We start from the raw sequence: 16332 nt of genomic DNA on the forward strand, positions 1-16332 counted from the left end.
AATTATGAGGTATAATTTGTCCTACTAACTATGTAAAAATGTTTTCTACTTTTTTTTAATAGTCACACATACTCTGACAATATCTTAGTTTTGAAGCTAGTCAAGGCTCCTTTCACCACGCTATGGTTAACAGTTTTTTTTCAGTAGGATTAATCATAACATAATTTTAATTTATTTTAAAATGGCATCACTGCACACTGTAACTAGTAAACCGGAAACCAATGTTGAGACTTAATATTGTCCAAGAAGCAAAACTGGGGCAAGAAACAAGCTCAACTGCAGCTCAACGCAATATAACTTATGAAATTGTTAAAATGGACGTGTGCTTTTATCAGCTCAAAACTTGTGTAGTTATTATTTTCAGTTACTTTACCTTTTCTTGCCAATCTGATTAGAAACAACTGGTCTCACAAAAACTAGACTTCATTACTGTCCCACTTCATGTCTCTGACCACTTCTTCCTCTTCTTGTGTATTACCTTGCAATCTCCACCAAAGACCAACAACCATGCATGCCCTCTCACTTCTTTCCAATCCCAAATCCTTCTCCTCCCTATCACCTGAATCAGCCACAGACACTCTTATCTCATCACTCTTTTAATGAAAGTGAAAGTGAAGTGATTGTCATTGTGAAACACAGCACACAGTGCACAGAACAAAATGTGTCCTCTGCTTTTAACCCATCACCCTTGGTGAGCAGTGAGCAGCCATGACAGGCACCCGGGAGCAGTGTGTGGGAAAGATGCTACTCCATGGTTCTCTAATGCAACATGTAGCAATCATAGGGTGCTGCGAGCATTTGGATCCCTCTCAAATAGATATACATTATGTTGTCAATGTGATGAAAGAAAAAGCTGGTTCTGCTTCCATCTACTGTGGAGGTCAAAAACAGTAAACTTGGTCCATCTACCTACTTTTTAGTTCCCACCTATATACCCTACTGCCACCTAGCGGACTACAAGTGAATACCACCATCAACCCTCTATTGGCACGCACACATTTATTGAGGCCTTTTTGTAAAATGTACATTATTTTTCACCTTTATGTTAACGTTTTTAAACTCTGTTAGATCTTATATTCCCATTTCAAGCTATCAATTGGATACAATTTTTTGTTATAAAACGTTTGACTAGAAGTGTACAATAAAAAAAACTTACAATAAATATTTGATAGTGTAGATCACCTAATTAATGGTCAATTTCAAACATGAAATTTAGATGTGATGTGGCAGTAGCCTAGTAGGCGGCCTATGAACCAGAACGCCATAGAGTCACAGATTCACTTACTGCCATTGATTTGCTCCAGGGGTTGAGGGGTCCCTATAAATATTCATTTTAAGTCACTCAGGATAAGGGCGTTTGCTAAATACTGTAAATGTAAACACAATGAGTTCTTGTGTCATCTGTGTATGTTTGTCCTCCCACCGCCAGGGGCGCCTGGTAATGCTGCTGCCTACTGCCGGCGCCGCTCCTATCCGACTCTTGTTGGGTATTGTGTGTAAACAGAAGGGTATGGCTGCCGAAAGGGGTGGACAGGAGGACAACATCAATAACAATATGGGCAACCAGCTGCAGCTCCTGCCGGGTAAGGCACGTCGCTCCGCACCGCAACGATGGCGTTGGCACGAACGGATCACGTGGAGCAGCCAGCGCTGACCCAGAATGCGTCTGCTGCGACACACGCTCTCGCGTTCCTTTCGTGACAAATGTAGGGACAGTTTGTAACCCGCTGTCTTGGTTTGATACTGTCCAGTGGGAAAAAAAGTAAAGTTAGCAGTGAGTTCTGTATTCGAAAGACACTTACAGATCTTTGCTGGATTTTCTCATACTGTCTAAACAAAAATCTAGAACTCTACACTTTCGCAAACTCATGTGTGTCCCTGAACTTGCACACACGTTGGCGAAAAGTGAAGTGATTGTAATTTTGATACACTGTAGCACAGCAAACGGACTAGTAATCGGTTCGAGTCCCAATTCGAAATAGTTCAGACACTCGTCCAATTTGTGACGTTTCAAAATGAAAGCTCGCAATGGAAAGACATGGAATGCTTTAAGTTACATTATTATAGCGCCTTTCAGCTTGGGGTTAAGCTACATGTGGAAATCCATGTACCTCATGCACTTTCTCATGATTCTGTAGATAATAGGGTAATGGTTAGGTTTGGGCTTTTATTTTGAAACAATCTTACAACCACATCATACCATTGTTATGACCACCACAGTGTACTAAAAGAATGAGGCCAGGTCTACATTATTTTGAGGCGTAATAGATTTTTTTTTATTTTTAAGTAAATCAACTTCATTGCTACAACTACAATATAGGACTACCACAACAGTGCATATACACAACCGAATGGAACATCATATGTTGTGACTCCAGGTAAATCACAGTATATAAATCAGAAAATAGGAATTACTGAGGGGGCAAAAACTGGAAATTATCACTCTGGAGCAACAGGAGGGTGTGATGGTCCAATGATGCGAAAGGTGCTGCAACTCAGTCCAGAACAGCTCCAGCTTCTTGGATACCTTCCAGCATTACTTCAGTGACCAGTGCATGCAATGCAAATAAAAGTTCACGATGTGACATAAAATGGCCTATGGCCGTCTACTCAAACATGAGTTATTACTCATTTTTGCTATATACTCTACAGTCAATTTTCCAGTTTTGTGTTTTTTTGTTGTATTTACATTTATATCTTTACATTTAGGGCTGTGTTATCTTGAATATTGTAAATGTTATTTTGTTATATTCCTATTTTGTCACGTCAAATTTTTTTATGCTGTGTATTGTATATCTGTGACATTTCAATATAGGAAATGAGGAAGATGATGAGGATATGCAGATGGAGGATCACAACAGTGACAGCGCGGTAAAACCAAATATCATCAACTTTGACCCCAGCCTGCCAACATCACATGCAGTGAGTAGCTTGTGTCTCCCTATTCCTTCATAATATGTTTTTTTCTTCTGCACACTTAAGAACCACAGTGGTGGTTTAAGGGCTTAAATGGCATGTAATGTAAGTTACTGTATTCACTCACATAGTTGCAACAATTAAAGTATAAGTTATATGTGACAACACTCTTTTTTCATAAATAAGAGGAAGGGCCGACTCTTGTTGGGTATTGTGTGTAAACAGAAGGGTATGGCTGCCGAAAGGGGTGGACAGGAGGACAACATCAATAACAATATGCATATATAACTCAGTTGGTTTAAACTCAAACTGGCCTACAGACTCCCAAAATTCACAGTCATAGTCTTCAGCACAATCTGGGGGATTCATTTACATTTATGGCATTTGGCAGGCGCGACATACAGCATGCTTTCATGTTACCATCAGTGAAGTAATACATTCTGGTTCACTAGAGCACAAACTATGAATACAAGTTTTTCTTACATATGTCAGACTATAAGAAAGTTAGTTCTCTAAAGAGGAAGTTTTTAAATTCATTCCACCACCTAGGGGCCAAGACAGAGAAGCATCTAGATGACTGTCTTCCTCATACCTTCAGCGGTGGAGGGACCAGGCAAGCAGTAGTGGAGGGTCAGAGATTGCGAGGTGCAGTGCGAGGTATAATAAGGGTTCTGAGGTAGGCTGGTGCTACCCCATCGCTTTGTAGTCCAGCATCAGTATTTTCAATATGATGCAGGCATATACTGGGAGCCAATGGAGGGAGCTGTGGGGTGGAGTGAGAGAATTTGGGAAGGTTGAAAACTTGTGATGTTGCATTCTGTATTGGTTGTAGAGGTGGCATGTCATTCAGAGGTAGATTTGCTAGAAGGGAGTTACAGTAATCCAGTCATGAGATTACTAGAGACTACTATCTGGGTGGCCTGTGTTGATAGATAAGGGCAGATGTGTGTCATTGGTAGTTGTGTGTCATCCCATGTGAGGAAATTGCCCCACCAAGTGATCTTGTGTAGAGGGAGAAAAGGAGAGGGCCGAGTACTGAGCCCTGAGGAACAACAGTGAAGAGTCTGCATGAAGCAGAAGTGGATCCTTTCAAAGTAACTTGGTAAGGCCGCTCATCAAGGTAGGAAGCATTGCCATGCTCTGCCCCGAGTCTTGTGGTTAACTGAATCAAATGCTGCAGAGGGGTTGAGGAGAATAAGAACAGATGAAAGTTTTGCTGATCTGGCTCCATATAGCTTCTCAGAAACAGCCAGAAGGGCCGCCTCAGTAGAATGACCTGTTCTGAAGACAGACTGGTTAGGATCTAGGAGATTTCTTCAAGACAGATGAAGAAATAGCTGATTGTAGACACAGCACTCAAATAAAGAAATAAGAGTGTCCTATTCATCAATAAGGCTCCAACTGATCCCGGAGGGCGATATATTACAATGAGTATGATGTTCACTGGAGAAGAAACTGAGATTGCATGGAACTCAAAGGAAGAGATTTTAAGATGCATGAAAAGCAGTGGTGTGAGGGATCAATTCTGTGGTTTCCTAGGTGTGTGGGAGAAACTATAGGCAGAAAAGAGAGCAGCAGGTGTAGCTGTATTTTGAGGGGATATCCAAGTCTTGTTTAATGCCAAAAACAGTCCAGAGAGTAGAGAGTAGTAAGGGCAAATATTTAACAGCAGGCTGGCAGTTCCAGAGCCCACCTACCACTCTTGTTTGAGAAATAGATGACTATATGGGGTAGATGAGGTTGCTGATAATAGAGCCTCTGCAGTGTGAAAATGTTCTCTAAAGCCTGTAAGAGATAGTTACTCAGATTTCATGATATGCACAACACAATTGTTAGTCCTGCACAATCCTACAACTGAGCTCATAAACAGACAGTAAACAGGAGCAGTGGATGGCCTAGTGGTTAAGGAAGCGGCCCCGTAATCAGAAGGTTGCCGGTTTGAATCCTGAGCTGCTAAGGTCTCACTGAGCAAAGCACCGCCCCCACACACTGCTCCCCGGGCACCTGTCATGGCTGCCACCTGCTCACCAACGGTGATGGGTTAAAAGCAGAGGACACTGCACAGTGATGGGTTAAAAGCAGAGGACATATTTCGTTGTATGCACCGTGGGCTGTTCTGCAGTGTTTCACAATGACAATAACTTCACTTTTACTAAACAAACTTTAAACAAAATTCCTAGCTTTCCAGAAGAGACAGATACAAAGCACCCATCATTCTACAGCATTGCCCAGACATCTGTGAGACTACATTCAAAAATGAGTCATCCACCTATTTTATGTACTTAAAAGTAGGTTGGAGGAAAGTCTGAGAAAATTCTAGCGTATGACAAAGAACAAGAACTGGACGGAAAGTTACCGGCAAAAAGACTTGTGCAGTGAATTTGTGGTTTTGATTGTCATGTATGTAAGAAGGAGGTCTTGAGTGAACCACAACAATAAAAAAACAGGGATGGTTGCAATGACACATCAGCCAATGGTGTTCACAATTGCTATAAATTGATATACTGAAAATATGACGTTATAGTTTGATCCACCGTGCAACATCATATAATGTTCCTGTTAATGCCCCACTAAATGTTTAGATAAATGCAGTGGGGTGAAAAAGTGTTTGCCCCTCTTTGAATTCTTACATTTTTCATCAAAAAATATTTTTTCACACCACTGTATGTCAACTTAGCCCATCCTTTTCATGTCTCATGACTATGTACTTTTTTTTCCAAAAACCATAAGTATTAATCCATTCGTGTCAATGTTTGTGTTGATTACTTAAATGGAAATGTTTGTGTTGAGCACTTAAATTTTTTGTGTGTATGCAGTACCTTGGCTCTGATATGGAGGAATTCCATGGACGTACGCTGCATGATGAGGGCAGTATTCAGTGGCTCCCAGTGCTGCCACATGTAACTGTCATGCTGATCCCTGGTCAGACGCTGCCTCTGCAGCTCTTTAGGCCACATGAGGTCAGCATGATCCGGAACCTTGTTACACATGATCGAACCTTTGCTGTTCTGGCGAACAGGTGAATAGCACATTCTGATTATTCTCTGAAATGGAGTCAGAAATGAAAGTGAAATGTTTGTGTGTTTAGCCCCAGTTACAGTGGTGATCTGGAAGCAGAATTTGGTACCACAGCAGAGATCTACGCATTCCGTGAGGAGCAGGAACACGGCATTGAGACAGTGAAGCTGAAGGCCATCGGCAGACAGAGATTCAAAGTGCAGGAGATGAGAACGCAGGCAGATGGGTAAATATATACTCACTCTGATAACTGTCTGTTATTGTAACTGTTACATGAACTCTTGGGAAACTTTGTTGTGTATGTGGAAGCTGCAGTCTGGTCAGGGTGCCCATGCTTACCCATGTCCACCACCAAAAGCATGTATAATAGGAATCAGAACTGGACCACAGAGCAATGTAAGTAATTGCCATGGTCTGATAAATCATGTTTCCTTTCAGATCATGTGGATAGCAGGTGTGTGTCACATGGCCAGTGGAGGCAGTGTAAATCTTTGGGCAATGTTTGGACTAAAAACCTTGGCAAAGTTATTTTGACGTGTACCACCTACTTAAACATTGCTGACCAAATACACCCTGTCACAATGCAAAAATGGTCAAAAATTATACAGATGTCATTGTTTTAAAATAAGTAAAATCCATGTAGGCAACAGAGCCCCCAACCCCCCACCCCCTTTTGTCTACAGGGCTCTCAAGTGTCATACATTGAACGTTACAGTCACTCTTGTCATTTGTCAAACACTCCCGCCACAGGCTAATATGCTGCAGCGCCAAATATTTCTCAGACCGCAGCACCTCACTATGAAAAAAGCACATCTCCACTAGAGCCTGTCAACTACCAGCCAATCAAAAAAAGAAAGGGCCTATACAACAGCCAATCAGAAAATATTGTATCTAGGTGCAATACCAATGAAGAGGCATCCTGGAGTCTTCACGTTATTCTGCTACTTGTAACTAAATCTGCCCCAAAATTTTGTTGACCCATTCATAGGAGCTTCAAGCATCACTTCAAGCAGAGAGTAAGTAATCTTTTAATGTTACAACAAATTCTTGTTGGACACAATCAGTGACCACTTGACTGCTGTTTTCAAAACTTGAGAGCCCTCTGTCTATTTAGCCCTAAGTGACGTGGTGGGTCAAGCCGGCGCAGACGTGACACAATCCTTCCCGTTTACCCAGGCTTGGGATCAGCAACAAAAAATACACTGTAACAGTGGCTGGGTTTCACAGCTATGTTTAATAGTGAATGCTCTTGTATAGTCTGGCAGTAAAGGCCCAAATGTTTTGGTACCTTTTTCCGGATGGTAGGATGGTGAAGAGTTCATGTGAGAGGTGTGTTTAATGCTGGATGCTTTCCTGATTCAGCATGTGTTGTAAATATCCATTATGGACGAAAGAGACCCCTGGATTGGCCCCTACTGAGAATTCTCCATTGAGAATGAAGCAGTTCTACTTTCCCATCTTCAACACAAAATATTAATACAACTCAGGGCTAAAAATATATGTTTTGACAAGTTAATTGAAACAATGTATATTATGTATGCAGGTCAGTGTATATTAAAAGTCTGGCCTTTTATTTGTGTGTTAGTATTCGTCAGATAAAGGTACAGATTCTTCCTGAACGGATTTTGCCTGGTGCCCTGTCTGGTCTGCAGCTGCTTTCACGTCTGCACACACAAACTCCATCCACGCAGCACACTCAGAGTCAACGCTGTGTTGCATATAGACAGGTAACATACACACAGTCCTACACTTTTCAATTCTTGTTAGGCTCCGTGATGGGGCTGCATTAATTGCATACACTTTTTTAAAACACATTAAATGTTCATGAATTAATTGCAGTCTCAGACACACTCTACAAATAGCATAACATTCATCTACTCTGATCATCTCCATTTTCAGAAGTGCACTGGTTTACGCTTAATTTAACCTTTTTCAGAGAAATCTCAGATTCGCTTGTATGACATCATGGCCACCTTGGATTTATGCTCTTTATGATTCAGTAAGTATAAGCACACACAAATAAAAAAATATATATATATTTTTTTCAATCCTTACTTCTGTAAAAGCACATGTATACTGTCTTTCTTTATGTTTCAGGACACATTAATGAGTAGAGTAAAGCAACAGTTGCATGAGTGGGATGAGAATCTCAAAGACGAATCACTTCCTACAAATGCTATAGGTGTGTGCTTCATGCACTGACTTCCCACAGTGCAGTCAGTTCATGTTTCACATTTTAGTTTTTTGTTTTCACTTTACTGCAGATTTCTCCTATCGGGTTGCTGCCTGTCTGCCCATAGATGATGCCCTGAGACTGCAGTTGCTTAAAATCGGCAGTGCCATCCAGAGGTTGCGCTGTGAACTGGATATCATGGACAGGGTGTGTTTGAGTTGGTGGGGACCAAATGTTACCAAATGTAAAAAGTCTAAAAATTAACCTAAAATGCTTTTCCAACATATGCAAATCATTAAATACTAAATATTGCAAAGAACTGTTGACAGACCCCATAGAGGCTTCAGATTTTGAAACACTACTCTAATTGAACAACCTGATTAACAGCCCAGGTGGGGGTGGAAGGCATACACACATATAGGGTATTTGCGATGCATATTTTGAGCAACAAAAAACATTGTATTTTAATGTTACAAGATCAGAATAATACTCACATTTCAAACATCAAAAAAACGATGGATAAAAAAAATAAAATACACTTAAATTATTATCTATTTTCCAAAGCCACAGGGAGCCACAGTGTAAGCATGAAAGAGCCACGGGTTTCCTACCCCTGTACTATACACCAGGTATCACTATACTGTTTCAGTTTACTTGTTGTGCTTCAATTCAGTTTGTTTTTACCAACAGTGCACATCGTTGTGCTGTAAGCAGTGCCAGGAAACAGAAATTACCACCAAGAATGAGATCTTCAGGTGAGGGGATAACTAGATGCAAATCCAGAAGTCCTGGTGCAAGTCATATCTGATCTGTCTCCCCAACAGTCTTTCCCTGTATGGACCAATGGCAGCATACGTTAATCCCCATGGCTACGTGCACGAGACTCTGACTGTTTATAAAGCCTCCAACCTCACTCTTATTGGTCGGCCCTCTACTCTGCACAGCTGGTTCCCTGGGTAAGCCAGTTCCATACCTGATTGTTGAAAAAAATAAGTTATCAGTCCTATGTTGTGTTCTGTCCATTAAATCATTTACATTTACATTTACATTTATGGCATTTATCAGACGCCCTTATCCAGAGCGACTTACAATCAGTAGTTACAGGGGACAGTCCCCCTGGGGCAATTTAGGGTTAAGTGTCTTGCTCAGGGACACAATGGTAGTAAGCGGGATTTGAACCTGGGTCTTCTGGTTCACAGACGAGTGTGTTACCCACTAGGCTACTACCACCCTCAACTCCATCTCTCTTTTTGAGAAATTTCTTTGTGAATTTACTGGCATGCTCACCCTTTTCATGTAGATGTTTGGGGATTGCTAGTTACTCTTAAAATAGTGTTACTCTTTATTTATGCACAATTCCCAATATTGCTCCTTGTATCTATGGTATATTTGTGTGTGTAGATATGCATGGACCATTGCACAGTGCCGTGCCTGTGGATCTCACATGGGTTGGAAGTTCTCTGCTGTGAAGAAGGACCTCATCCCTCAAAATTTCTGGGGACTAACACGCTCTGCTCTACTACCCACAATCCCCCAGGATGAGGAAGGAGCTGAGGGCTCCAGGCTGCTTTGCCTCTGACTACTGCATGATCCTACAACCCATTAACTCTTGATATTTCATCTTTAGACACATCTTCTCCTTCTGTCATTGACAGGCAGCTGAGGGATGGATGGAAACATGGGTAGACACACATACACACATTAGTTCATGAACTCGTGCTTGTTTTAGAGTATTAAAACTGTATGAGGCCAGATTTGTTCTGTGTGCAGCGTTTAATTAAGTTTTCCCCAATGGGCTGTGGTTGCCAAATTAGTACAATATGTTGTTATAGGAGTCTAACTAGGGTAACTATAGTTAGATTGTATTATGGCTTGTGTATATATTAAAAGGTGGGTGTCTGTACAGCTGACACACACAGACCCACGTACACATAGATATATGACCAAAAAGGAAGCCATCCTGTCTGACAAAATATGATGAATTTCTTCTGTTCTTCCTGTTAAAGTACATATTGCCTTGTTCTGACTATTTGTCCTTGTGTTTAATTTGAACAGAAATCATTGCAGATTATCATACTTTGAGGGTGTGTCTATGCCAACAGTGGAGTTCAGTTGGATGTAAATAGATGTGTCTTCAGTCTGGACTTACAGTAAATATTTACACTACATCTACACTCATGTAGATGTAGTGTAAAAAAAAAAAAAAAAAAACTGGACAGATAGTGAGCGATACAGAAGATGGACCACTTCGCCAATAATTATAGAGGGAAACACATTTATAAGCCAAATGTGAAGACCTTGCATCCAGAGCAAGACACAACAATTATGGAGTGAAATTATGGACCAAAGGAATCATCAGGTTTGCTGACTTAGGCGTTAAAGATGTTGTACTTCAGCAAGCTTGGAAAAAAACGTGGCACAGGATTAGCCATTTGGTTAAAAAAAATATAGGGAGTAGCAATAAAAACAGTGATTAAAGACTAACTGTGATGATTTGTCATAATAATAAAAATAGAAGAGTTTCTATCCTAAATTCTGACACTTTTTGATGCAGTTATGACACTAATAACTTCATTTTTAATAGAATTTGAATGATAATGGGGAAGTTAGTCCAATCCTTTAGGATGGAGCTAAGGCAGTTATGAGTAGGGAAATCCTACTCAAATGTCTTCATTGCCAGTGGCACTAAAATTCACAAATAGTATTTTGCTACTCACACAAGGGTAAAAGTGCGCTGACCAGGAGTCTGATCATACTAGAGCAGACTTCAACTGTATATCACTGTGTTGCAGGCTGATGGAGTGATTCAAATAGACGATGGAAAAACAACAGAATAGGAGTTTAAAAAGTACTGAGTATGCTGTGTTGGAGACAAGTGTTAGGGTACAATCAAAAATATTTGTATTCTTCTACATCCTCCACTATCTGCCTGTGGGTTATGCTGACAGATCCTGTCACCAGCACCCTCTGTTTACAAAAGAAGGTCACCACCATGTCCTTACTCTTATCCACATTTAATTCCAGAGAAAAATTGTCACACCACTGCACAAACTCACTAAGCAATGAGCTAGGGTGATATGAGACTTCACTAGATGACCGTCTGGGTAGGACTCTTTGGTGAACAGAAGAGGTGACAGGACACAGCTATGGATGGAGCCAGTGGAAGTGATGGAGAGGTCAGAGAAGGTGTTGTTGACTAGCACTCTCTGTGGTCTGTTAGTTAGGAAGTTGATATCCCACAGAGCTGTTCATCCAGGTGGAAGTTGATTGAGAGCTTCTCTGCCAGGATGTGTGATTTTAAAGTGTTGAATGCAGATGAAAAATCTGCAAACGAGTCTAGCTTAGCTCGTGCAGAGTTCCAGATCCTTGTGTACCTTGTTCATAATGAACATTTTCACATTGCCAACCCCCCTGTCTGCCCAATATGCAAACTAGAGATGGCCGCATCTTTGTTAAAGTCAAGGGACAGATGAATTCAATATCAACAAAATCTTCAGTTCTTCAATAATGTTCAGGCATCAGTCACAAAGTTGAAGTTATGCAGGGTTTTGATATTCCAGCAAGACAACAACCAAAAAGCAGGTTGAAAACTACAAACGCATCCATGCAGTGGTGGCTATATTTGCTGGATATAGTTTTTGGTGGCCTGTTTTAATTTTAGTTTTAGTCTAGTCAAGCTGTCATTTTAGTCTTAGTTGGTCTTAGTCACACCCAGACTCATTTTTGTCTAGTCAAGTTTCAGTCAACTAAAGTTCTGAGCATTTTAGTCTAGTTTTAGTCAACGAAAACGGATGGAATTTTTACTATAATGACAATTGCATCCAAAAATCACTTCATAAATTCCTGATTTACCCCCCACCAACTAAATATCTTCATCCATGGCCAGTCTAACACTGGACACACCACGTTTTTATTTTAAATTTTTTCAAATCTTGCAGCGGACCCATATTCGTGTCTTACATTCATTTTAGTTGACCATCACATGACCAGCATTTATGTATTGTCTTGTCTTCATCAGGTCAAAAATGTTTGTTGACAAAGATATTTGTCATAAATTTTGTTAACAAAAACAACACTAGTGCTGGACTTATGGGATGCCACTAAGCAAAGCACCATCCCCACACACTACTCCCCAGGCGCCTTTCATGGCTGCCCATTGCTCACCAAGGGAGATGGGTTAAAAGCAGCGGACACATTTTACTTCACACAATCATTTCACTTTCATGCAGAGGCAGAAGTACAATGTTCTGAAATGGCCATCACTGTCCCCTGGCATTTAAAATCTTTGGGATGACTTGAAGCAGACTGTCCATGCTTGGCAGCCAACAAACATTATGTGATAAAAGAGATCCATTTCAACTAAAAAAAAATATAAAATGTCCTAAAAAGCCTACAATGCATAATGGGCAGGGGGTGACCTGTGGCATAGGCAATATAGGCAAATGTTAAGGCTGCCATCCACCCAAGGGGCCCCACAAACATAAGGGGATTTTTTAAATATCTTAAAACTAGTAGGTATTAATGTGTCCAACATTAATTTACCTGGTTAGAAAAGCCTATTAAGTAGTAGTAGTAATAATAATAGTGATATGTACATTTTCCATGAGGCCAATCGTCAGGGCAACAGCCAACATGCATGAATTTACTTCCATCATGTCCCTCCAATTTCTCGCAAATACAGTCCAAAATTGCCTATTTTGACCAAGAGAGAAAAATGTTACACCGTTCAAAAACTCACCGACTGATTTGGACCACAGCAATCAAAATAATGTGTGAAAGGGCCTTCTATATCAGTGCTGCGACAAACAGTGACAACTTGCCTGCTGTTAGGGAATGTTACCCAAATAATTAGCATCAGTTTTTCAATGCTGAGTGTCTGTAGCTTAAACTTTTACAGCCTGTTGGGGGTGGGGTGCACTTTTACAAATTTGTTTTCAGAAGCGCTCTATCCATACATCACCACTACGGTACGCAATGCACCGTATGTATCACACTACACTAAGATTAAATTAAAACCAAAATACATTGTCTGTGTCTTCAGTCATCTATTATTTATCTCCCTCCTAAACTCACTAAGCTGAAACTCACACTGCAAATCACCTTCAAGATTGCACACTGCACTTCATGTACACTTTGTATATAGGATTTAGTTTTTTGCCTATTTATTTCAGTAGATATAGTTATTTATAAACAGCACAAACAAATTCCACAACTTGTACAATAACACTTACACACATCCTTGCCCATTGTCGTTGTTTGTTGTTGTTTTTTTCTACTCTGTACTTGAGAGACACCATCTACCGGAATCAAATTCCTTGTATGCGCTATTTGTATTGTATTCTTGTATTCTGATTCTGATAAATACGATTCTGATGACAAGTGTTGTTAGAGAGCATGACCACTGCATCAAGGTGATATTGCGACATTGCATTCCTAAGGAAGGTTTTAATTCTTTTTAGAATCGAAAAGTATGGAGATTAGTTTAGTTTTGAAATGTATGCATATTATATCAAAATGCATGTATATTTGTGAATACATTTATTTGTAAATTTTTGAAACATTCATCATAGCACTGTTTTTTTTTTTCAAAAGGTAGCCAATCAAATGTCTCCAAAGGTTACAGCCAATTACATCAACTGATGTTTGAGAATTTGGTTTAATGTTAACAACATTGAGCTACTTTCGCACATTGTTGTGGTGTCTTAGAAGGAATTCCGAAAACTCAAGTTTCGAGGGATAAAAAAAGTCATAAATATAACGCAAATCCTGCAGTGTTTTGTTGTGGTAGTAACTTTGTTTCTGATTAATTTAAAAGAAAGTTTCCCCGCTCGCTCATGTCATGTAATGTTCGTTGGTCACATGTCAACACAGACCGCCTGCATGGTGTCTGGACAAACCCTGGATAAAAGAATACGATCTGAAATTCTCTAAACTGATTCAAAATCCTTACTGCCCAATGAAAAGGGGAGTTCTTTTCAAGGGGAGTTCTCTCATTTTGGATCCATGTTTATTTTAGTATAGCGGACACGTGCAAATAATGTTAGAGTTCAGTTTATTAACGGCATTCTGTCTGTTTTATTTTCTTTCATTTGCACCGTGTTCACTGATAAGCAATGTCTGCTTGCACATGCACTTTGTTTTTTAAATGTCAGCTCAGTCCTTTACATGCACCACACCAGCCTTAGATAACTGACTTGACACTTTAATTTCTTATTTTCAGTCTCATGCATTTTATTTTAAAATTGTCCAATGTTTTAAAGTGCAAAGAAAATAAAGTTCAATAAAGGTTTTGGCTAAATTATTAATGTGATGTTATCCACCCAGATCATACACAGCATCTTGCATTTCAGCTCTGTTTTAACATTTTCAGTGAACTAAAGAATATCCCAATATATCGCCATGTATCACAGTATCGCAATATTAGGATACTGCAATCATATTGTGGCCCATGTATAGGGACAGTAATCATATTGTGTGGTCCTTGCCAATTCCCACCCCTAATAATTAGACAACATAATGTCTGAAAGGAGCATTCTTGTAGCATATTTTATGACTGACTGAAAATGGTGCCATCAGTCCTTTAATATTTGAAAAGACACTTGTAATATGAGCATTTCCGTTTTTCGCAACCATCAATTATTTATTTAAGCAATATTCTCAGTCCACACATCTCTAATATGGCCAATCGTGGAAATTCTGTGTATAGCACCTAGTTTTTTTTTTGCGAATGGCAGTTTTTTGTACAATATTGGTGGTGCGGAGCATGTGTCCAAGGCAACCGTCTGTCGGGCTGTCAGAAATGTGACCCTTGCACTGAAAAGACTTCTGTGCACCTTTGCAGTGTTCCCAGATCACAGAACAACCAGACATCTCAGGGAAGCGTTCCCCAGAATTGCAGGTATCAGTGTAAGCAATAATTAATGTGGGTTCTTAAGCTTGAAGACTGGAAGCACTCATCAATGTGACATTTTAGGTTTTCCAGGTGTGATTGGCTGCATTGATAGAACTCACATTCCCATCATAGCTCCTTCAATAAATGAAGGAGTTTATGTGAATAGGAGATCTGTCCACAGCATTAATGTACAGGTAAGCGTAAATAATAGCTTTTAACTTTCCAAATGAAATATACTTTACAATACAGGTGCTGCAGCTAATTATTTGTCTTCCCCTTGAAGATCCTAAGTGACACTGAATACATGATTAGCAATGTGGAAGCAAAGTGGCCTGGGTCTGAACATGACTCTCGAATATTTTGTGAGTCCACCCTGAGTGAAAGAGTTGCCTGTGGTGAGTTTATATATAGTACAGCTTTATCCTGATCAATATTCTACATCTGTAAATTGTATCTTGTATCATCATAGGAGAGTTTGATGGCTACCTACTGGGAGACAGAGGGTACCCCTGCCAGCACCATCTGCTGACCTCTTACCCTGACCATGAGCCCAGCCCACAGCAACGGTACAACGTAGCTCACTGCAAGACACGAGCCCGGGTGGAGATGACCATCGGGATGCTCAAGACCCGATTCCAGTGCCTTTGCATGCTCAGGGTCACCTCAGAAAGGGCTTGTGACATCGTTGTGGCATGTGTAGTTCTACACAACATCGCCACAGAGGGGAACAATGTCCTACCCCTTTTCCTGATGATGCAGACATTAATCCAAACCACCCTGCTGATGTACAAGACGGGAGAGCTGTTAGAGACATGGTCTGCCACAATCATTTCTGACTGAAACGTCACCTCCCCAGAGTCAGAGAAAGACAAATGCCTCTTATTTTATGATGTCATCTTATTTCCTGCAAGTACAATTGTTGTATAGTTAATCCTTTTTATACAATTAAACATCACCCACATGTGGGCACATCACCACCTTTAACTGATGATCCAGCAGTTGTATTTCTCTTTGTGTTTTTTTCATTTGCAGCTTGATGTGTTCCATTTTCAAATTACACTTCTCAATTTGGCTTTGTAGGTACACCTTATATAGTTGTTTCACATGGAGCTATAGGAACAACAAATGAAGTTGAATTTTAGTGCCATGTCAACATAGTGTCATAGTAAGTTGTGGATGCTGAACAATATTCCTACTGAGGTAAGCTGTGCTGTGGAGGTTGATGGACCCTCTTCCTCATTAATGGACCCCGTATCATTTCCAGCATTGCACTGTTGTAGAGAAAGAAGCTGTAAGGTGGATTGCAGAACACCACTATTAACTGAAACCAAAG

The 16332-nt window shown here is 40.2% G+C and overlaps 1 protein-coding gene across 1 annotated transcript; it reads left to right on the forward strand.

The window, feature by feature from the left end:
- Positions 1-1430: 1430 nt before the first annotated feature.
- On the forward strand, positions 1431-10133 carry crbn (cereblon). Its single transcript, XM_028970647.1, has 11 exons — positions 1431-1583; positions 2816-2922; positions 5733-5935; positions 6005-6160; positions 7520-7661; positions 7871-7933; positions 8032-8116; positions 8199-8314; positions 8798-8862; positions 8932-9063; positions 9509-10133. The coding sequence occupies exons 1-11, from the start codon at positions 1442-1444 to the stop codon at positions 9684-9686; spliced, it is 1389 nt and encodes a 462-aa protein (XP_028826480.1). The 5' UTR covers positions 1431-1441; the 3' UTR covers positions 9687-10133.
- Positions 10134-16332: the final 6199 nt, after the last annotated feature.

Source organism: Denticeps clupeoides, chromosome 2 (genome assembly GCF_900700375.1).
Source record: "Denticeps clupeoides chromosome 2, fDenClu1.1, whole genome shotgun sequence".
Classification (NCBI taxonomy): Eukaryota; Metazoa; Chordata; class Actinopteri; order Clupeiformes; family Denticipitidae; genus Denticeps; species Denticeps clupeoides.